The sequence below is a fragment of the Schistocerca americana genome, chromosome 6 (assembly GCF_021461395.2).
Source record: "Schistocerca americana isolate TAMUIC-IGC-003095 chromosome 6, iqSchAmer2.1, whole genome shotgun sequence".
NCBI lineage: Eukaryota > Metazoa > Arthropoda > Insecta > Orthoptera > Acrididae > Schistocerca > Schistocerca americana.
This window is the reverse complement of record NC_060124.1, coordinates 312253680-312276856: the sequence shown is the minus strand read 5'-3', so window position 1 is coordinate 312276856 and position 23177 is coordinate 312253680. Positions and strand designations below refer to the sequence as shown.

Here is a 23177-nt window from a genome sequence, read left to right as displayed (position 1 = left end):
CTGTCAGAATCATTATCCAAATTTTCGCGCAGGATCGGGTGCTGGGACTGATATCTTGCATGTGCGCTTTTTCTCGTTGAAGTACGAAGTTACCACTGGTGGTGGTGGTGGTGGTCTCTTGTATTTTAGGCGGATAATAACTAAAAATTCAAATGAATAGCTGTACGCTGCGGGAGTATTCTGATTTCAAGCAATTGAACAAGTTCATACTATACTAAATAATACAACAGTAGAAGTAGTTAATATATTTAGAAAAAACTAGTAAGTATCCTACCCGTTTTGAATGCTACAGGACGAGGTCATAGGTTGCAAATATCTCCCGCGTCACGATGCCTTGAAAGTAAGAACGTTGAGAATCAGAGGCGCCTTGTCGTGAAAAAGAAGGGGAAAAAAGCAAGAATACAGTTACTGGCAGATGCAGACTCACAGAAGATTGCTCATATACACCGCTGGAACCTGTGTCTTTGCGACATGGACTACGACTCCCCTCAGAAAAATCAGCTAATTTGTAATGAATACATTGTTGTATGAAGTGACTGAACACAGAAAGTGTCTGTATGATACGCCTTTTAAAGTAGTGATCGGTTTGTAAGCCTGTAAAAAGTAACTTGGTTCTTGGGAGTGAGCTGTGACAGTGCATCATTAGGCCTATATACTGAGGTGACAAAAGTCAGGGAACACCACCTAATATCATGCCTGACCTCCTTTTGCCCTGTGTAATGTAGCAATTCGACGTGGCTTGGATTGAACAAGCCGTTGGAAGTCCCTTGCAGAAATGTTGAGCCATGCTACCTCTGCATCAGTCCATAACAGCTTAAGTGTTATCTGTGCAGGATTTGGTCCACGAATTGACACCCCCCCCCCCTCCCCCCCCGAGTATGTCACTCGAATATGTACCATGAATATTCGTGGCCAAATTATTCGCTCGAATTGTCCAGAACGTTCTTCGGACCAATAGCGAACCATTGTGGTCCTGTTTGGCAAGATGAAGTCCATGAGTGGCTGCAAATGGTCTCAAAGTAGCCGAACGTAATCAGGGATCGGTTCAGTTAGTCCAGAGGAACCAGTCCATTCAGTAGAAACACAGCCCACACCAGTAGCGAGCCACCACCAACTTGCACAGTGCCTTGTCGACAATTTGGATCCATGGCTTCGTGGTGTCAGGTCCACACTCGAACCTTATCATTAGCTATTACAACTGAAATAGGGACTCATATGACGTGGTCACGAGAGGCGTTGCTGGCGATGTAGTGCTATTAGCAAAGGCATTCGCGTCGGTCGTCTGCTGTCTATCCCATTAACTCCAGATTTCTCCGCATTGTCCTAACGGATACGTTCATCGTACGGCCCACACTGATCTCTGCAATTATTTCATGCAGTGTTGCATGTCTGTCAGCACTGACAATACGCAAACGCCGCTGCTCTCTGTCGTTGAGGGGAGCGTTAGCCCGATAGAAGCATGTTCTTCGAGAATTTTTTTCTCGGGATGTGTTATAGATATCAATGTCAAATTTGGTCAGAATGTACCGCTACAAACTGGAATTTTTTCGACCGGAAATGTCGAAGAGCAAAGGCGGAAGTGCCGTCTGAACGAAACAAAATTTCGAAGTAGACCTCCATGCGCGGTATGTCTGTCACAAGTCAGCCGACTCGTCTGAAGTAAAAATTGAGTTGACGTTAGCGAAGTATATAAGATTCTTTAGGAGTTGTATCTCGCTTAAGTTAGTTGGACCATAGGAAACAAAATTGCGGCCATTTGAAAAAAAAATATGGTTTTTTCATCGATTTTTCGACTTCGTCGGCCAAGTAAAAACACACATAGTTGATGGATTGTAATAAAAGTGGTACAATTCCTAGACTATTTCGTTAGCTTCGACGGAAACAGTCATGCCAATCGGCGCAGTAGATTTGAAGTTAAAGCGATAAAAAAAGTCATTTCGAGAAAAACGCATTTGAAGTTTTGACTGCATATCAATGCAATATTATGCAACTTACGTTCAATCTGCTATTCCGGGCCGGCCGGAGTGGCCGAGCGGTTCTAGGCGCTACAGTCTGGAACCGCGCGACCGCTACGGTCGCAGGTTCGAATCCTGCCTGGGGCATGGATGTGTGTGATGTCCTTAGGTTGGTTAGTTAGGTTAGTTAGTTCCTTAGGTTGGTTAGTTCTAAGTTCTATTGGACTGATGACCTGAGAAGTTAAGTCCCATAGTGCTCAGAGCCATTTGAACCAATTTTTTTTTTCTATTCCGGGTCCATAAAGTAGTCCTTCGTCTTCCTCACAGAGGGCCTTCTGCTCGATCTGGGCCATCCTGCGCTGCTCCAGAGCCGCTCGTACGGCCGGTGACAAGCGGTTTTCGGCCGTTGAATCCGGTGGTCGTCCGAACGCTTGGCAAACTGCGCCGAATAGAGTCCCAGGGTGACGTCCATTGTTCAGAATTGCTGAATACCCTTCGTTGAAGCTGCTCACTGCCAGGAAAGTCGCAATCTCCACAGTCTTCGCACCAGAATACAAATGCCTGGGGGCTAACTTCCAAACACACGCGTTGAGACGTCCAATTGAATTTTGTGTGTTTCCTCCCAAGCACCGGTACAATAACTCGTCCTCAGAAAGAAAAAAAACTGGTGCGTGAAAGAGGCCGATTTCAGGCAGGTGCATTTTTTTGTTCAACCGCGAATAACAAACATTTCCTTTCCGTATTTGGAAAAGCCGTTTCAGGGGTGGATTCTAAACACTTTTATGGATCCAAAAATGCAATTTAAAAAAATCGATTTTTTGAACCAAAAGATAGTAAACCTCCCCTTAAGTGAAGGCTGTCGGCCACTGCGTTGTCTGTGGTGAGAGGTATGCTGTCCCCAAAACTGCCTGTCGTACGAAAGTGTCAGGAGTAGTGAATGAAATGACAGTTCATAGAAACTCGTCGTTAATTAATGCGACACCTGTGTTCCTCCAATCAGAGCGAGAACGCGGTGGAATACATTTCGCGCTGATCATTTTTAATAATACATGACCTAAGAAAATAACGATCGAAGTTGTCACACTCCTAAAAGTAAAAGCAGCGGCAGAATAGTAGTGTCCATAGTAGCCGAGTGAAGAGGGGTGGGAGGGGATAGGCTTTGCGCATGCGCAAGGCGAGGTGTTGGTGTTGGCTACAGAATCTTGTCCAGTTCATTATTCGCTTTTGCGTGTTTGATGAAGGAAAATAGCCGTTACCAGCGACTTTGAAAGAGAGCTTAGTGACAAGTGTGTGGGTCCATTAACGGAAGCACAAAAACGAAAGTACGACGCTGGTGATGGATAGGTTTTGTGAATGGTTCTGTAAGGAGCAACTAAATCGTCATACGGGAGAAGAACGCCTTTAATATCGGAAGTGTTCGCGCCCTCGTATTTTACAGGTTGAAGAAACTTGACTTGTGGACCACGTGCGTTCAGAAAGCAGGCATAAGATAAGATCGCCACAGACTGGCTTTGCGACTAGAGTGTCGCAATATCAGATCTGTTCACAATTTATACGATAGAGGTAACTCGCGTGATAACATATGGCGTGAATTTGCGGGGTCAGTATTCTCGTTTGTCCGCACATGCGACCAGCTGTGCCAATTTTTGCTGTCGGATTCCGTTTAACCGTGATATATGTAGCGTGGCGGTTGTAACCTACACTCGCGTTTGATGGAACTGGTTTCCTTCCTACTGCGTCGTTTTCGACTGCTTCCTAAGCTGTTCAAGGTTAGTACACCATTAAAGCCAGACTAAGATCGCAAATTTAATCTGTCCCATTCGTGATGTCTGGCCCACTTCCAGTCAAATCTGCTGTGCAGAGAGAACTTTTTTCTGACGATGTACTTCGATGCGCGATCCTTTTCGCACAATATCCCTGTTTGTTGGAGGAGGAATGTAGGGCCTGCCAAGTAAGTCGATAGAAAGGAATTCTTGTTATTCAAATCAGGTACCATTCCATGCAGCACATTACTCTCAGTAGTACATCATCTCATTAACGCCAAAGGTGGATATACCAACTATTATGTCGGTGGGCATAACAATATGGCTGATAAGTATATATTGGAGAACTCTCACATTAAAACTATGCACCCAGTGAATCTGCATGTCTGTTATCGTGCCTTATGCGGAGACCTATGAATCTCCATGTCCTTAAGGACGTCTAGTGAAGATACATTTCGAATGACGTGCTCCACACTTTTTCGCAATTCCTCGTTAGTCTTGTACCGATGTTGAGCTAGACTATACCTGATTATTCCTCGTGCTGAGCTGTACGGCGTGATAAGGCCATGTCAGTGGGGCTGGAGGTGTTACTCAACAGCGCGCAATTTCAGAACCGTCTAAATAAATAAAAAAAATTAAAAAAAAAAAAACCTCACGCATGTGAATAGCAAAGTTGTGCTGGAGCTCCGTGCTGCTGTAACCACACATGACCCATGATTCCGTCGTTTTCGAGCTGAACTGTTAACGACGTTTGCAACATGTCCCAATAATCATTTCCTTTCACGTACCTTTCAAATAATGTGGTCCGAACAGAATATCGCGATGACATCCTGGCCCATATCGTAACGTAAGGCGGGTTCATTTGCAATTCTTGCACTCGCAAACATTGGCATAAATCATATCAGTTTTTAAATCTTTTGAGAGTTCCATACATCAGTTTGTAGGAACGGAACCCTTAAGCCTGTAGGGTCACTTTGTTGTTAGTCTCTGTTGTCTGTCCTTCTGTTAAAAAGCCGTTTCCTCGGGACTTCACGAGATAAAATGCGTGTCACATACTAAAGTCTACCGTCCCATGATGGTGTAACAATTTTGAAGCTTCTAAGTCAATGCAATCAAAATATACGGCCATTTATGTCACCTCACTCTGCAAACCTCTTCAACTTTGTAGTCTTGTCGCCCTCAGTTGCGTCTAATATTATGGTATGTACATCATCCACGGAACCTTTACGAAGAACTTAAAATACTGCTGCGCCATAGAAAAGCCAATCACCAGAACTGTTTATAACCTATATATACATTCCAGAATGAGATTTTCTGCAGCGGAGTGTGTGGTGATATGAAACTTCCTGGCAGATTAAATCTGTATGCCGGACCGAGACTCGAACTTGGGACCTTTGCCTTTCGCGGGCAAGTGCTCTACCATCTGAGTTCAGATGGCCAAATGCGTTTGGCACGAAAATTGTTTCGTTCAGCTGTAATTAGACGGTCCAAAAGTAAAAATTATCAACATACCGTAATATATCTCTCAACAAAAGCTACAGAGTATTTTACCGTTGATCTAGAATCATGAAATTAGGTAAGAAGCAATGTTTCACAGTGCAAGCAAAGGAAAAGACCCCAGAATTGTTAATTTCTAAGCATATTATACGAAAAATAATTTTTGGTCATTCTCGACAGTCTTGGAATTCCCGGGACCTATTTTTTTCAAGTACCCATAACAGGCAAAACTTGTACAGATGGTCGATTCCCAGGATGGGTAAACTATCTGTACGCATAATTAAGTTCGGAAGGAAACCCCGGTGCGCGAGTCCTACTCGCATTTACACGGTTTTCTTAAAAGTTGCGTTGTTGACTACTTGAAGTTCAGCTGCTCTTTTGCGAATCAATACTAATAAAACAGCAGTTCATTTCCCCTTTTTTATGTCAACAGGGGTCCGGGGACTTATCGGAGTCTGTGTCTGAATACTGATCTGCTGTCAGCTAAAAAGTGCTCTCCCTGTTCTAACAGAAGATTTTTAATCATCAGATGTGTCCCATATGTAATAAGGTGCTGACTGCGTATATGTGCTCTAAACGCAAAAAAAGCTAATTGGCCGATGTGAAATGAGTAAAATGTAATTGAGCGCTGCTTGAAGCGACTATGCATAGGGCACTATATGTAGCCACTGCTGTTGCAATGCTTTGCCATTTGTTAGTGGTTGCGCAAGTGAATGGCGAGCTCAATAAGAGTCCATCTCGAACTGCGAGAGGTGAAAGGCGCTGTTGGACGATGCGGTGCGGCCTCTTCGGTAGTGAGCGTGTCGCCACTTAACCGTACGGTGAAGGGAGGTAGGAAAACTCAGGCCGCCTTCAAACAGGCCCTTCACAGAGTCTGTGTTGTCATCAGACGGTAGCAGGCAGCTAGCGATGCTGGTGCGGATCGAGAGTCCGGTTCTGTGGACGCCACAGGCTGTAGTGTCTTTCCATCATCATCATCATCATCATCAAAATTAAATCATGGCCGAATGCGCCGCTGAAAAGACGCACGCGCGAAACGAGTAGAATGTCATAAGATCGTTGGCACGTAAGTGTACCCGGTTCAACGACTTGTGGGTCAGTGCTGCCATTATGCCTCCCCACAACATTACACCTGAACCACCAAAACGATCATGTCCGACGAAGTTCCTGGATCTACTACGTGTTCCAGCTCTCACCATATGAGGGTACGTCCAACACAGTCGAACATGATCGTCCTGGTGGTGCAGGCCTCACGACGATGTGCGGAGGCATGATGTTGCTTGGGCGTACAGGCCACCAAATGAATAAGATACACTCAGTGGTCAATGTGATTGTGTCACTGCCCCTTACCCATGTGCATTTTTTCAGGGGTGCATTCTTTACTTACTTAATTTCGATGGACGATAATGCGCGGCCGCATCAAACAGCGTAGGTGGAAGACCTCTTGGAACGAGAACGTATTCGGCGAAGGGACATCGAGCTATCTTACTTCGTAGTGGCACTTCATGCGAAAGTTACTTTCGGCGTTAGGTTTTGCATATTAGTGTACATGTAAAATCGAGGCATACAGTATTAAGGCGTAGACCAGGATGACGCTCGAATTTGCAACCGATATTCGTGATTTTCTTTTCAATAAAAATAACAATCAAATTACAAAACTAACTGTACACCCGTAACCCTGCAGTGGTCGCGCTCTGAAAAGAAACGTAAGTGATGGCATGGTCGACGTATGTAAGCTATTTTCTCAACTAAAAAATAGGCCACTGAATTCTGAAATTTTTTTCGTTGCGTGTTTGATGTGTTGCCCATAGTAATGTCAATTAAAAACTATCAACAAAAAGTAAACAATTACGTCGTATTTGAAAACGCAACAAACTTTTAATAAGAAGCCACAGTTTTAACCAAGGTGACGTCATTGGCTTTGACTTAGTTTGAAGAAATACATACTCGTATAAATACGAATCTTACGTGGCTTTCGGAACTGAGGATCTTGGAATGATAGGACCAAATGAATTTATTACGGGCATTATGCTTTTTTTTTACTTATATTTCTTGATCTAACGCAAACGTAGCAGCGACCCACAGAACTCCTCTGTGTCATTCCCAAAGTTGATGGCTGACTTTCCATCACAGGAAGGGCAAGAAAGTCTTTTATTTTGAAGGATAGACTTCATGGCAACATTGCTTTTTCTAATCTTCGGTGAAATAGAGGGTTCAGGCAAGACAGACATGTTAATAAGAAAATTTCGACGTCGATCAGCAATGCAATTTTGGTTCGCTGTAGAAATGCAAAGCGCATTGAGGGCGCTAAGGTTCAGCAAATCATAACGCACAGTAAGAGGCTATCTTCTTGAATTTCTGTATACGACATACAGCATGCACACATCTTACCAACTTGATTTACACCGTTCTTTCTACGGTTCTAGTAATTTGTTATATCCGGTTCCTGTGGAGATCATGTACCGGCCTCCCTCTCGTTAAGAATCAGACAGATGGTCCTGGTCTTCCAGAACATCATATTTTTCGTTCGAACTTCAGCCACGCTACAATTAGTTCCTTGCCTCTGATCCATAATCAATAATAAATGTTTTCAAACGTATTCCAACAAAGTGTAAAAATGTGCTAACGAAAAAACTCTTTCGAAAATACTTATGTAATAGGTCCCACGGATTACAGTGGTAGGTGGCAGACTTTGACGAGCCCCTGTAACACAACCACATGTAACCGGCGCTCGCAGGGAGGGTCCATAACAATCCATCTTAAAGTACAGAGGGGCTCTTAAGTATTGTCACGATACAACTTTTTTAAAAATTTTCACATGTGGATCGTATATGTAATCCACGCGACCAGTGCTCGGTTAAGACTATAATACGTGAATTTGCACCCAGAGGACACTACACATGGACGAAAGGCCTGCGTGGAGTGCAAGGGCGGTTGGTGGGGGCGCTCTGAACGCCACAATTTTTAACCTGCAACAAAATTTCAAAAACTAGTTTGCAACTGATTGTATTGTCTAACGTAGAACGTAGGAACATTTTTAAAGAATGATTTTTAATAAAATGACAGCACTCTGAAATAAGTCACTTTTTTCGCCAAAAAAAGTCGTGAAAACGTGCCCCAAAAATAGAAACTAAAATATCGCAAAAATACTACGTACTACAGCTGAAGAAAATCAGATTCAAAAGTTACAAAAAGGTATAGTGTACCTGCATGTATATTTCATGAATTCCAGCTCTGGCCAACTTGAAAAATGTTGTTTTGAAAAATCAATGATATAAAGTTCAAACTTGTTTTTCAATATTCAAACCTTTAATCCACAATGCCAGCACCGTACATCACAATACACTTCCATTTCGTCGAAAACAAACAGAATAGCTGGCACGCGTGCGAGTGTAAGCGTTTTCTCCACGATTGTGATCACTTATCGAACCTTTTCCATCCATATTGATATGTTTGTCATTTTCAAGCAGTTACGTTTTGCTTCGTATGAGGAACAAGCGAAATGACACGTTAGGCAGACTAGAGACAACCCCATGCCTTCAGACCGTTTACCGTCAAGGAATTGTTACGAAGGGAAATCTTGTCGAGAATAGTATTTCAGTTGATACTAAAGTCTCCTGTGATACTGCCCGAAACTAATAGGAAGTGGCCCGTCCATAACTATTACTGTACTACATCGGCTGCATACGAACGCTTGGATGCACATTTCATGAATACGAATCTCAAAGAAAATACTCTAAGAAACATTTTAAACAAAAAATATTAGGCTAAAAAATTTCTACCCTGGTCTACCTCCTTCACAGGACATGGATGCACAGTATCTCGTTAAAAATTCGGGTGTACAAGAGTATCATGGACTAGTGCATTGTTTCGTTACGTAGGCTGCCTTAGCAAAATAAGCCGTGACCGTTAGGTGGCGTTAATGCAGACGTTCTATCGAATGTACACTGAAGCGCCAAAGAAACCTGTATAGGCATGCGTATTCAAATACAGATATATGTGAACAGGCAGAACACGGCGTTGCGGTCCGCAACGCGTATATAAAAACAAGTGTCTGGCGCTGTTGTTAGATCGTTTATTGCTGCTACAATGTCAAGTTATCAAGATTTAAGTGAATTTGAACGTGGAGTTTTAGAAGTTCCACGAGCGATGGGACACAGCATCTCCGAGGTAGCGATGAAGTGGCGATTTTCCCGTACGACCATTTCACGAGTGTACCGTGAATATCAGGAATCCGGTAAAACATCAAATCTCCGACATCACTGCGGCTGGAAAAAGATCCTGCAAGAACGGGACGAACGACGGCTGAAGAGAATCGTTCAAGATGATAGAAGTGCAACCCTTCCGCTAATTGCCGCAGATTTCCGTGCTGGGCCATCTACAAGTGTCATCAAGCGAACCATTCAACGAAACGGCACCGATATGGGCTTTCGGAGCCGGAGGTCCACTCGTGTACCGTTGCTGACTGCATGACACAAAGATTTACGCGTCGCCTGGGCCCGTCAACACAGACATTGGACTGTTAATGACTGGAAACATGTTGCCTGGTCGGACGAGTCTCGTTTCAAACTGTATCGAGCGGATGGACGTGTACGGGTATGGAGACAACCTCATGAATCCACGGACCCTGAATGTCAGCAGGGTACTGTTCAAGCTGATGGAGGTACTGTAATTGTGTGGGGCGTGTACAGTTGGAGTGACATGGGACTCTTAAGTCTAGATACGACTCCGATAGGTGACACGTACTTAAGCATTCTGTCTGATCACCTGCATCCATTCAAGTGTGTGTGTGTGTGTGTGTGTGTGTGTGTGTGTGTGTGTGTGAAATCTTATGGGACTTACCTGCTAAGGTCATTAGTCCCAAAGTTTACACACTACTTAACTTACATTATTCTAAGGGCAAACACACACACACACACACACACACACACACACACACACACACATGACCGAGGGAGGACTCGAACCTCCGCCGTGACCAGCCGCACTGTCCATGACTGCAGCGCCTGAGGCCGCTCGGCTAACACCGCGCGGCTGCATCCATTCATGTTCATTGTGTATTCCGACGGACTTGGGCAATTCCAGCAGAACAATGCGACACCCCACACGTCCAGAATTGGTACAGAGTAGCTATAGGGACACTATTGTGAGTTTAAACACTTCCGCTGGCCACCAAATTCCCCAAACATGAACATTATTGAACATATCTGGGATGCATTGCAACGTGCTGTTCAGAAGAGATTTCCACCGCCTCGTGCTCTTATGGATTTATAGGCAGTCCTGCAGGATTCATCATGTCAATTCCCTCCAGCACTACTTCAGATATTAGTCGAGTCCACGCTACGTAGCGTTGCGGCACTTCAGCGTGCTCACGGGAGCCCTACACGATATTAGACAGGTGTACCAGTTTCTTTGGCTTTTCAGTGAGCACCTAAAAGTTTTAGTGTTATAATGACAGCCATTTTGTCGGAAAGTAAATTAATTTTTTGTCATTTATCGAGGAAGTAAAACAGCAGAAGAAACTGGGCTTTCCTCTGACGGTATGTTGCTTTCGAAGTGGAGTATTGGTCTTCTCACGGTAAAATCATCAGTCGGATTGCCCACGAGATTGCGTATCTTGGTTCTTTCGCCGAATGTAGTGACTTCGCTATGGTTTCGCGCTTCATCCAATATCTGCTGCAGGCTTACGCAATTAGCCGGTGTGGAGCTAGTGGCGGCGTTGCGTCGGAGAGGGCACTGACATTCGGGCAGGATCTCCCGCGGGATGTGGGACAGCCTCCACTGCCCTCAAATCCCCGGGACCGGTTCTCTGGCCCAAACACTCACACATTCCTAGCGCTCATTCATTTTACGGTCCCTACCGTGCCCAAGGCATATTAAACACCGTATCACCAACACAGAATCTTTCTAGCCGAACGACTACTGTCGACGTTTAACATGCGGTCCTAAATACAAGTTATTTTATCCCTGAGCCCATATCTGTTAGAGCTGTGGACTTTCACACCTCCATCAGTGGCCTGGTCTGGCGTAAAATCACGGTAGGAATTCAGAGGAATGCTGTTGGGATCATGTACGAGCTACATTAGTTAGTGTGAGGGTGCTGCGAACTGCTCAAGGGATAGGAATCGTAGAACGAAAGACCATTTCCACCACGTGACTTGCTACTAGGTAAATTTTGCGTCTTATGGTAAGTACTCTGTTCGAACAGGCCTCGAAAGGCCCAACGGTACCGACCGACCGCCGTGTCATCCTCAGACGATAGGCATCACTGGGTGCGAATATGGAGGGGCATGTGGTCAGCACACTGCTTTCGTGCCGTTGTCAGTTTTCGTGGCCAGAGCCGCTATTTCTAATTCAGGTAGCTCTTCAGTTGACCTCACAAGGGCTGAGTGCACTCCGCTTGCCAACAGCGCACGGTATAGCCAGACGGTTATCCATCCAAATACTAACAAAGTTCGACAGCGCTTATCTACAGTGATCTGACGGGAAGCGGTATTACCATTGCGACAAGGCCGTTGGCCACGATAAATACTCTTCTACTGTACCTATCGACCCACATTGGTACAGTACGAAGAAAGACTCGATCCATTAAAACTGGAGTGACGAATAAGAAATGTTCACCATATGCTGAACATTGACTTGATGCGGTGTTCGGGATGGATATGAGCTTTATACTCACGAACTATTCGTGTGTACGGTGTTGTTAGTTGCTAAACAGCTTAAAAAGTTTTGCTTCAACCTCATAATTTGTATAGCTTTCTTTAAATTTATCAGGTCATTCTTTCTTATGAGGAGCAGTTTCGAGCGGTGGGATCGCCGTTTTGAAACAATCTAGAGAAAATTGTTATATATCCGTAACTGGTCACAAAATGTAGGGAAGCAACTCACATGGTATTATTTGCTACGAATCCATATAGCCTCCACAGAAATGGTGATTTCACTCTCCTCAATATGTTTTATTCGCTTGAATTTTCGTAATCGTTTTTGAAGATTCGAGGAACAATTCGTAGCAACATTTTATGGGGTTGTATTAATGCACATATAAAATAGGCAGTGTTTAGCGCTACCGACGTTAGTCCGATCCGCAACGAGAGAAGTAAGACGACGTTCTCGAATGTGGCACTCGAATGCGCCACCTCGGTTTTCGAGGACGGAAAGTCATTGAGAATTATTGATTTACAATTAAATTTTCCTCGAGACAGTTGAATCTCATCTCATTATCTGCGGCAATGATGGAATCTGAAGAAATGAAGTAAAATTTGTGCTATGGCCGGTACTTGAGCCCGGGTCTCCTTGCTTAGAACTATTCTATCCTCGGACTGCTCACCACATAGCATTCCAAGGTTATTTTGCTGAATGTGACGACTTTGCTGTAGTTTCGCAATGCAAATTCGGATCATATTGACTGAGCACCAATTTGTCGCGCGATGGTGACGAACTTCATATTTTTCAGGTACCTCATTTTTACACTATTCTTTAAAAATTCTGCTGTGTGCTGTTTTATCTTTCCTCTAAGACAACAAGTAGCGCTTTAACGCTGACATGACTATAGACTGATAGAGCTTTGAAAATATGTAACTTGATAATATTACTAAACAACGGAGCGTATGTTCCATAAATCAGTGAAATTTCTTTTGCTGACTTACAAGGGAAGGATAGACTTACAGGTTCACTGATCTTGTTCGTACGTACACTAATATAACAATTAATGCTCATCTAGTATGAAGGCTCTTCGGCAAATTGAGGTTCGAAGTTTTACGAGTGTTGAATAGAGCGATAGCATCAGCTATATAGTAACGAAGTCAGCGAAACCGGCTAAGGTGGTAGATTAGAAGCGGCCTGTACTTCAGAGTTTTGTCATTTTTTTTCCCCAGTCATCCATCAACCACTTTTCTCTCTACGACGAAGCGTGTTTCTTCGAAAACGAACGATAATAGCAATAATCGTAGTGTTACATCCGTGGCGAGATGCAATCTACGTTTAATAAGGAATTTTCATGAAATGAATTTATGGATACATTCATGCGCTTATCGCAAATGCAGCGTACGTTATTCAAAACGGATAAAAGTTTGATTCCTTTCCGAAGAATAATGATTCGTTTTAGCGGCACAAATGTGTGGCGAAATATTAGAAAAGAATATGATGAAACTCGAACCCATTACGGAAAGATTATGTCACAGTTGCCGTCGTGCTTTAATGCTAGCCACATTCGCTGTCCGAGAGTTTGTTCCCGATGAATGTCGGCGTTCTGGCTGTTATAATCACAACGTAGCAGCGACGAGTTGCGCAGCAGAGAGAAAAGTTGGGGCCAACTGGCCAGCGACCTGTGAAAGCCGAAGAACCACCTTGCGTAACACCTCTCTTGGCAGGTGAAGCAGACGCGGTTGGAATAAAATTCGCTATGGCACACGCGGCCCATCCTCCATCTAGCTCGCTCACGGAAAGTGTGTACTCGGTCTTGACGGCAGCGTCGTGGCTTCAGGAGGAAGCTGTTAATGTTCTCAGGGCAAACATGAAATGGAATTGTAGTACTGAGTTTTTGCTGAACAATTTCTTCTTAAACCCCTTTCACACGAGCGACTTTGCTTAAGTCGACTACTCGTAGCGAGTGAGCCAATTTAAACGCCCCTATCGTTTTATTGCTGTGGTGAGACTCGTTTGTTACGAGTATGAGTGCAGTCTTGCTGAGGACTATGGCACCTGAATGGTGAATGTGAGGTTATTCTCTTGCGAAAATGCTAAAACATTAACAACAATAAGGAATTAGTAATGGTGGTAGTTTACTAACTTCAAAAGCACAATTCATAATGGACGTCTTTGACTAATGTCGCATGGTAAATTCTCTGCACTCCTAGGAACTGAAAGTGTAGGAAAAGACACACACACACATTTTGAAGCATCAGTGCTTATATACTCTTGAAAATATATGTGTATACACTTGAATACACTGTTGGGGAAAAATGCGACACCCTCAAGGACAAGTTCATTTTACTGACAAGTGAGGTGATGGGTAGGAGTACATAACAAATTCAGACGAAAGGAAACATACGTCACATTAAAGGGCGTCCAAACAGTCGCATCAGTACACAGTGTCCTCTCACCTTGCAGCAACGCAGGCGTGTGTTCGCGCTTGCATGGCATCCTGCAATAGGTTGGCTCAATCATCTTGGCATCTTCTGTTGCAACTCAGTCCTGGAGATAGAGTAAGTTCCCACTTCATCATGCCCCATAGCTGTTCATTTGACGAGAAACATGCTGAACTTGTAAGCCAGGACAGAATGCCACTAAGAGCACCTCGGGTTGCAGCAGCTATGTCTTGAAGTGCATTGTCCTGCTGAAAAGGCACATCGCCTTCCTGTCGAAGAAATGGCAATAGCGGGGGGATAACTATTTGTACATCGTAGTGAGCACTGGTTACTTTACCCTGCAGAAACACCAAATGTGACTGAGAGTTGTAACTGATGCCCCCCACCCCCCCCCCCCCCACACACACACACACCATGAAGTGTGGCATGGGACCTGTGTGTGGTGAGTGAATCCCTCCCAGAATAGGCAGCTCACTGGGCCATGTCTGTGCACATGTAGACAGAACATACTCTAATCACCGAAGACAACAGAGCACCATTCCCTGCTCCACTCAACTCTTTTACAACACCAGAGAAGCAATGTTTGTTGGTGTCATGGTGTCAGTGATACTCTGACCAGAGGCTCATGTGATATTAGTCCTGATGCAAGCAGACAGTTATTGGTAACTGATGATACAGCAGATGCAACATATGCCCAGATTGCGACCGTGAATGATAGAGTTTACGTGATTTACAGATAAATGAGGTACACGGCATTCCTGTCACTAGATTAATGGTGTAATTTGATACAATGTTCATTGGAATTTTTTTTACTTCACTTTAGAAGACTTAAAAATAGTTAATAGTGTACAGCAACCAGCCACAAATTGGTTTTAAGTTACTTTATTCAAAAAGTACCATCATCGGTTTCGAATTTTTTACAGTTTGTCATCAAATGGTTTTTTCATGCTTTCATCAATACAGATTATACCTTAATTTCTTGTTGCGAGTTGCCTTTCAGTAAAAAAATTTGTTTTTTTATACTATAAATCAAAACATGTGGTGCACATTGCAAGTGGTTTACAATGCAGTGCAGTGTTTGTGACTGAAATTACAAACGTTCTTGAGAATATGTTTCATTGCAAGAAAAGTGCTAACACAAATGTGCCAGATGGATATTTCACATAAGTTGGTTCCAACACAAAACCATTTTGGTTACACATTTTTAGTTGGTAAATTATTGTTTATCAAACTCACAGGAAACCAATGTGTAATCTGTATTGATGAAAGCATGAAAAAACTGTCTGATCATGAACTGTAAAAAATTCAAAACTGGTGACTATACTTTTTTGAATAAAGTAACCCAAAACCAATTTGTGGCTGGTTGTCGTACACAATCAACAATTTATTTTATATCATGGCCACGGTCTCAAACCATGCTATATATGACAAAGTTGCCCAGACTTCAAATATTCTCAATAACCTAAGCAGAAGCTATTTTCAGACATATGTATAAAGTCTGGATTGTTCATAAGTACCTGCAGGGTTTCAGAAGATGTGTGTGAAAATTAGAATATACATAGGAAATACACGTGTGTGCAATTCACTGAAGTCTCTGACACAAACTGCCTGGGAAGGCAGGACAGCAGCTCACTTTTGGAAATCTGTTTCTTTTCTACATGTTGTGACACATCTCCCCTCCATTGCAACTACACCACAGCAAGTATTATGAATCGAAACTTGGAAAAAATTCTGTGTCTGTGGGGATGAGTTGCATTTCCCTCTGTTATGTAGTTTTTGCACAGTCATTGTCTGATACCACAAAGATGCTTATGAATTACCTTCTACTGGACTTGCAAAATATTTGTCTTTAGTTTTTTTTTTGTGCATGATTTAAATGCTTAAGAGTTCTTACTGCAAACTGACACAGCTGAGTAGGAATATGTACTTCAGTTCTTATCATCACTTGAAAATGAATCAAATACATAAATCATTACTGCCTTCTCTTCTTCCTCATTGTTCTTATCTGTTTCATAGAGTTGGTACTATACTGCAATTTTTAATGTAAATCACATATTTTTACCGAAACAATGCAATGTACAAAAACTTTCTTTCAGAGTACTGCCTTGAGTATTTTTATTTTAAACTATGTTACAGGACTTCATCTTGGAACACTATAGTGAAGATGGTTGTCAATATGAAGATGCCATTGCAGAATTTATGGACATTCGACAGGTGTGTATGACTTTCCGTTATTATATCTCTGATAAATTTACGTTTATGTTATAATTTTGAATTTTTTCTTTTTTTAATAAATTTTAAGTTGGGAATAAAACGACTGTTATTTTCCTGCAGGCAATGCGGACACCTCTCCGTGACAGCTCTGGTGTAGCTCTTTTATTCCAGTATTACAATCAGCTGTACTTCGTGGAGAGGCGATTCTTCCCACCAGACAGAAGTCTGGGTATATACTTCGAATGGTATAGCTCCCCTTTTATATTGCAATGTAATATACTTATATTTAGAGAAGTAAGCCTTATTTTACAAATTTCTGTTACATTAACTACTAAAAATAATAAAAGGTGCAGCCATTGTAAGCAAGAATGTTAAATTATTGCCGTATAAACCACTAATGCCAATAGAGGTGGATAAAAAGTGCTATATATGAGGAGAGAAAAGGGTGGATGAATATCTATCTGACAGCAATATAAAATAAACATTAAATTTGAGTCTTCAGAATCCAACATTTCTGTCATCATGCTAAACGGTGTAAGTATTAGACAGTCACAAAAACAAGAAATGGTATACAATTTTTCATTCAGGTAGTGTACTTCGTATTATTTGCAACACAGATTAGAAAATACACATAGCTACAATTTATATTTTATGTTGTCTTATATTTGAGGGGTTTACAGAATGAAATATCATATCCCAGTTCTTGTTTACGTGGCTACATATCATTGAATGCCTTTACTGCAAAGTGAGTTGTTACCTTTAACTCATTCCATTACTCATCTTCGATACAGTATTTTATTAATATTCCTAAGCTAGAATGGTGTCACTAAAAGCACTGATTGATGCAATAATTACTTTTGTCCAATGAATAGTTGTTTGACTAGATTTTTTCCACATTATTATCTTTTTGAGAGCTACAGAAGACAGCCAGTGTTCAGTTTATTCTTTGAGTACTCTTCTCTGTTTTTAATGATGTAAACCACAGGAACATTTGCATTGGTTTACTTGCATGATAAGCACTGTAAACTGTTGCACATTTGGGAACTTCCATAGCATCTTTTCAAAATTTTAGAGTAGAGTTTTATCCTTGTAAATACTCACAATTATAGTTTCTAGTCAGACATTGCTGTGCCATCAAAGTGAACAGTTTCAAGGCTAATTATGTTACACCTCAACTGTTGAGGCAGCATTCACATTTGGCACTCCCCTTTGGAGAGCATGAATATTAACCTTCACTCATTGGTGATACAATTTTTCTGAAGCTTATGTTTATATATTTTATATTAGACAAGCAGTTGTGGATGTTTGTGGTTGATTGTGCAGTAAGTTAATTACATGAATTCTCTGTATAAACACACATGTACTATAATTTAAATGTAACTTCTAATACGTTCACTTCAGGTACGATTCCTTGACGGGAGTGCCCAGCTGCCAGAGGACGGTGGCATTCGAGAAGGCATGTGTACTGTTCAACATTGGGGCTATATATACACAGATAGGTGCCAAGCAGGACAGGCTCACATCCAAAGGCTTAGACAGTGCCGTTGACAGCTTTTTGAGGGCAGCTGGTACATTCCGCTACATCCATGAGAATTTTACTAATGCTCCCAGCATGGATTTGGGTCCTGAAATGCTTGATATGTTGGTACAACTCATGCTGGTAAGTTGATATGTGTACTGTATGAACACTACCTTAGTCTACTTTTGGTATATCTAAACTGAAGTATGAAGTTAAAAGAGGAAAACTGCTGACTGATTACCAACCAATAGTGACCGTAATATAATACGTAGGAATACAGTCAGGCAAATATGTTTAATCTTGAACTCCTAGAATTTACAGTATCTTTCCAAAGCTATAAGAAGATTCAATAGAAATTTTGTCATAGAAACAATTGCAAACAAGAACAAAAGGAACAAAACAGAACAGAAATTATATAGCATATAGATCATATTTCATCAGTTGGGTGACAAATGACACAGGAACCAACAACCGTGAGAAATTGTACAAGAATTTTGAAGATTTCTTTAAACATTTGTCTACTTCTGTAGATGAATCGGAAATTTAGATGTTGAGGATGAAAATTCTGACATTCCAGAAGTAACGCAAAGTAAGTTTTCAAAGTTAAGGGTGGATGTTGGGAACTGTCAAGTGGAAGACACAGTTATGGGTGCAGTGAAAATGAAATAGAGAGGGACAGGGCACATAGCCACTCAGTGACACTGGAAGATCTGCAAGGGCAACATAATTGCATGTTACTGATTGCTGTAATTTATGGAGAAGAGTAGAGGAAGACTTTATCGAGAAGTGGAAATGAAATAGCTGATGAGGAGACATAACATTTGTCTGATTTCCGAATAGTGATTTGAAACTTCCTGGCAGATGAAAACTGAGTCCCAGTCTGGAATACGGTTTTAATATACCAGCAAGTTTCAAATCAATGCACATTCCAAAGTGAAAATTCCTCTTGTAAATGTATTTTGAAGTGTGCATGTAGAAATACAGAAACGTGTGAACAGCTTATTTTTGTATTGCCTATTTAGTACTAAAATTGCAAGACTTTACAGTGTGGAGCTTTAGTTTTTATGTAGAAAACTGATGTACCAAACAAAATCACGTAGTCTACTGAATATAATACAGTTCATTTTGCATTTAAGATAAGGAAATACCCTAATAGTACCTTATTTCTTTGCTGTTGTGCAATATGCAAGGAAAGTATTCTTGCTGCTAATGGATCAGTGTGCACTTTGTGAATGCATTTATAGTATTGAAATATTTTGTAAAAATAATAAAGTAATGTGATATATATTTATATAATGTAATTAATTTGCAGGCTCAGGCTCGTGAATGCTTATTTGAGAAGCTTGAGCTCCAGTCAAGAGATCGTAGAGATATAGATGTTTGCCTTGACCTCTCCCAAGAAGCAGCACAGGTAAGTTAAAACATGTTTCTAGGTAGGCTTTTATCTGTGACATGTTATCTTGTACAAAGTTATCACCAGGTGTGGATCCAAAGATAGTCATGACCCCCTTCAAAGAACAGTTTATATTTTTACATGTATAAATTTCCAACCTTTATAGTAAACTGACGAAGGATAACATGAAAACTAACAGTCTTCAAAACGCAAAGGAAATATACATTCTAATTATTTGCTTGGAATTAGTCCGTGTGGATGGGATTACAGCCTGACCAGTTACAGAAAACATTCCAGCCAGCTGAATGCGCCTGTTCAGACTAACAATATGTGTTGTCTATAACAAATGTAACAGGGTCTTCCTTCCAAGAAACTTGAATAAGCAAAATAGAAAAGCAGAGACATTGTACTAATGAAGAAAAAACATGACAGAAATATGGAGTTGATGCAAACAAAAAGCATTCCACCAGTTACCCTTGTTATATCATGTAATTTAGGACATTTTAAGAGATCTTAATCAGTTGCAGTGACACAAATATTTCTCTGATTTTGAGATGAATAGTTTCCAAATGATATATTTCTCGGGAATGCAGTTTATTTCAAGTTATGTTATAGCAATTTACTAAGCACTGATATAAGCAAATTAGTAATTTGCTAGTATTATATTAATATGTTTTGTTGTTATTGGTACTGTTAAAGTCCTAGGCACTGGTAATACATTCAGATGGGAATAATGCTAAGTGGTATTAGGAGGTGTGGAGGTGGTGGCTGTCACCATTGACATGCATGATCTGCAGTGAAAGTAGCCTACGAAAGAAGAATAATCAAAAAACTGTGGAGTAGGGCCCCCCCCCCCCCCCCCCCAGCAAACATGCCAATAATAAAACTCATTTTGAAAATGGCCTTAAATCAAACTGTGAGACATTCAAGAATTGAGCTCTGGATCTGCACCTGATTATCACATCTTTGTAAACATGATACAGTTGAAGTAATGTGTACCATGATTGTGCTCAGAGTTTAATTGTTTATAAATTTTTGTTTTTATATTATTTATTGCTAATAGTATTTCTTGATTCAGTTTCTGTTTGTATCAAATTTGCTGTACTACTTCCAACAACATACACAGCTTTTCAGTCAGATTCATTTCCTTATTGTACGTGGTCTACTATTAATACTAGATTTTTGTCATTTCAGGTGTCAGATGTCTATGGCAAAGTCCACTCACTGATATCGTGTCCACCTGTTAAGGACTATGTTCCGTACTCCTGGGTCTCGCTAATTCTTGTGAAAAGAGAACACTATTGTGCTCTATCACATTTTCATGCAGCAAAAGGCGTCCTGAGCCAGAAACTTGACTCCATAGGTGCTCGCACACGCGAGACTCTCCAGTTTTTGCATGCAGAAGGTGACACGAGGACACAACTAGACATAAGACTTCCACAGGATGATGCAGAAAGAAAACTACTTGGTAAAGACTATTTTATAATCCAGCTATTGTTATTGTTTCGATAATATTTGGCAGAAATATTGGGTTCATCAAAGAGGATCACGTTTTGTATTTTATGAAACATAACTTTTATCCTGGTTTTTGTTGTACTGTTTGGAATGTTTGGTTTTACCATTTGATAAACTAAATAGTGTTCTGAACTGTTTGTTGCTGACGTAGTTTTCGCCTTCAAATGATTATGTAAAAATCAGCAGAGAAATGGCTGACCAATATTCACCTGCAGGAGGTGAAATACCTAGTTCTGAAGCTAGGATAACTGTTTTTTACCTTAAGCATTTCTGTCAGCAAAATTAGGTATTTCACACCCTGAAAGCAATTTGTAGGTAGCCATTCAGGCTCTCTGTTTCTTTAACATTCCTCTCAGTTAAACTTTCCAAATGATATAGTCTTAACAAAATTACATCTTCCATTAAAGCTTTTCAACTTGCCAGTGGTCATGTGATTTAACACTTTTTATTTCATCATAGTTGAACAGTTGCATGATTTTAGTAAGTTTTGAAGTAAATTAAATTTGACACTCAGAAATACTGCAGAAACACCTACAGTATTGAGTTACACAGTGCTGCTTCTATTTACCACTATTACCTATGCTTTGCTCCTTTTGCAGAAATGGAGCTTAGAATAATGAGACAAGCAAGTTACATATGCATGCATATTCTGCAGATAACTTTGAAGTGTATGGCAGAAGGTAGTTTCCATTGTACCACTTGTGTGGGCTGCTTTCTGTTCCATTCATGTATGGGTTGTAAAGGAATGATTACTTAAATGCCTCTTTGTGTGTCGTACTTAGTCTGATTTTTCTTCCTGTTAAGGAATATAAGTTATTGATTTTTCTCATGTTTGAAGCTAGATAATATTATCATAAAATTTGCAAACAGTTTCAACATTTTTATAAGCTGAAAACTGGACAACCCACTGATATTTTTACAGGTCGAGCTCATTTGCGCGAGGCATTACTTCTTCACGAGGAGAGTCAAAGGTTGTTCCGTATGTGCCGAGAGCTACGTGGGAAGGCAGCCCTTTCAGTTGTTCTAAAAATTTGTCACCAGAATGCACTTGAAGCGTACACTACTGCTGAAGAAGAAGATGATTTCCGGGAGCTTCTAGAACCACCTCACATTCTGCGTAAGTTATTGACTTTATGTTAGTGTTTTTCTGTGCACAGAGTAATTGTAATTATTATGTCTTGACCAAACAAAATTTTGGTGATGGGGAAATTAACTTTGTTGTAACACTACTTTCTGGTTCTAGCATCTACAAAGTTCCAACTATCCTTGACACCTCCAGACTTCTCGCAACACCGAGTGGAAGACCTGTTCCGTGGTTTGGGTCCTGTTGCCATTTTCTCTGCCAAACATCACTGGACAGCACCACGTTCTGTTCAGTTGCAGAGGCTTGGTGGTGAAGGTTTTGGCTTCAGTGTCAGAGGTGATGGACCAGTCATAATAGCTGGTGTTGACCAAGGCAGTCTAGCTGATGTAAGTGATTGTCATTAAATCTTCAAACTTATATTGCTATGCCTAATCTATGCCTAATGTTCATTCCATACTGTTACAAAAGAATGAGATGGTTCCAGTTTCTCCAGTTTGTAGAAATTAAAGTATATTTCAGTAGTTTTAAGGATTGTTAATAAGAAACATGCAGAACAACATATTGTCAGTTCACTTTTGATGAAGACCTCAGTTTGCGTAAAACAGCATTGTCACGGCTATTATAAATGCTATGTTACATTACGTATTTCTTGGTGGTGAAATTAATTATGAGGTAGTCCATTGTAGGCAGTAATTATAACTCCTCTTTGGAAAGGCAAGACAACTATCACTACTTTTGTAGATAGTTGATGTGAAGCACAAAGCAGTCACTTAGTGACTGCACTGAGGAAGGCAGAGTTTCTCTCATACCGTTTTTTAAATTTTCAGTCGTCTTCTTGCAGTTTCTGTGTGCGAGGCAAAACTTACTTCCTCCAAGCCCTGAGTCAGAATCTGTAAGCACTCAAGATAATGTGAGATCACAGCACTGACTTTTTAATGTAGCAGTAATTAAAAATGGAACCACAAATGTGCAGTGGACAAAATAGTACTATGTAGTCTGATGCATGTAGAAAGAAGAATCCTACTGTGGTGAAAAGTCGTGTGACTGGACATTACTGCACATCTTTCCTGATCATGAAATGCACAAAAGGATGAATGTAAATAGTTACAAACCAATGTCCCTGATGTCCATCGGTTGAAGGATCTACAAGT

At 41.1% G+C, this 23177-nt stretch overlaps 1 protein-coding gene across 3 annotated transcripts in view; it reads left to right on the top strand.

The window, feature by feature from the left end:
• Positions 1-23177, top strand: part of LOC124619383 (rhophilin-2) — a 707931-nt gene that overhangs the window by 677467 nt on the left and 7287 nt on the right. For all 3 annotated transcript variants that reach the window (XM_047145725.1, XM_047145727.1, XM_047145726.1), the window contains 7 exons: positions 16438-16515; positions 16636-16760; positions 17917-18175; positions 19347-19445; positions 20622-20895; positions 21865-22059; positions 22186-22412. In XM_047145725.1, coding sequence (XP_047001681.1) covers positions 16438-16515; positions 16636-16760; positions 17917-18175; positions 19347-19445; positions 20622-20895; positions 21865-22059; positions 22186-22412 — 1257 coding nt within the window. The remainder of the gene's footprint in view (positions 1-16437; positions 16516-16635; positions 16761-17916; positions 18176-19346; positions 19446-20621; positions 20896-21864; positions 22060-22185; positions 22413-23177) is intronic.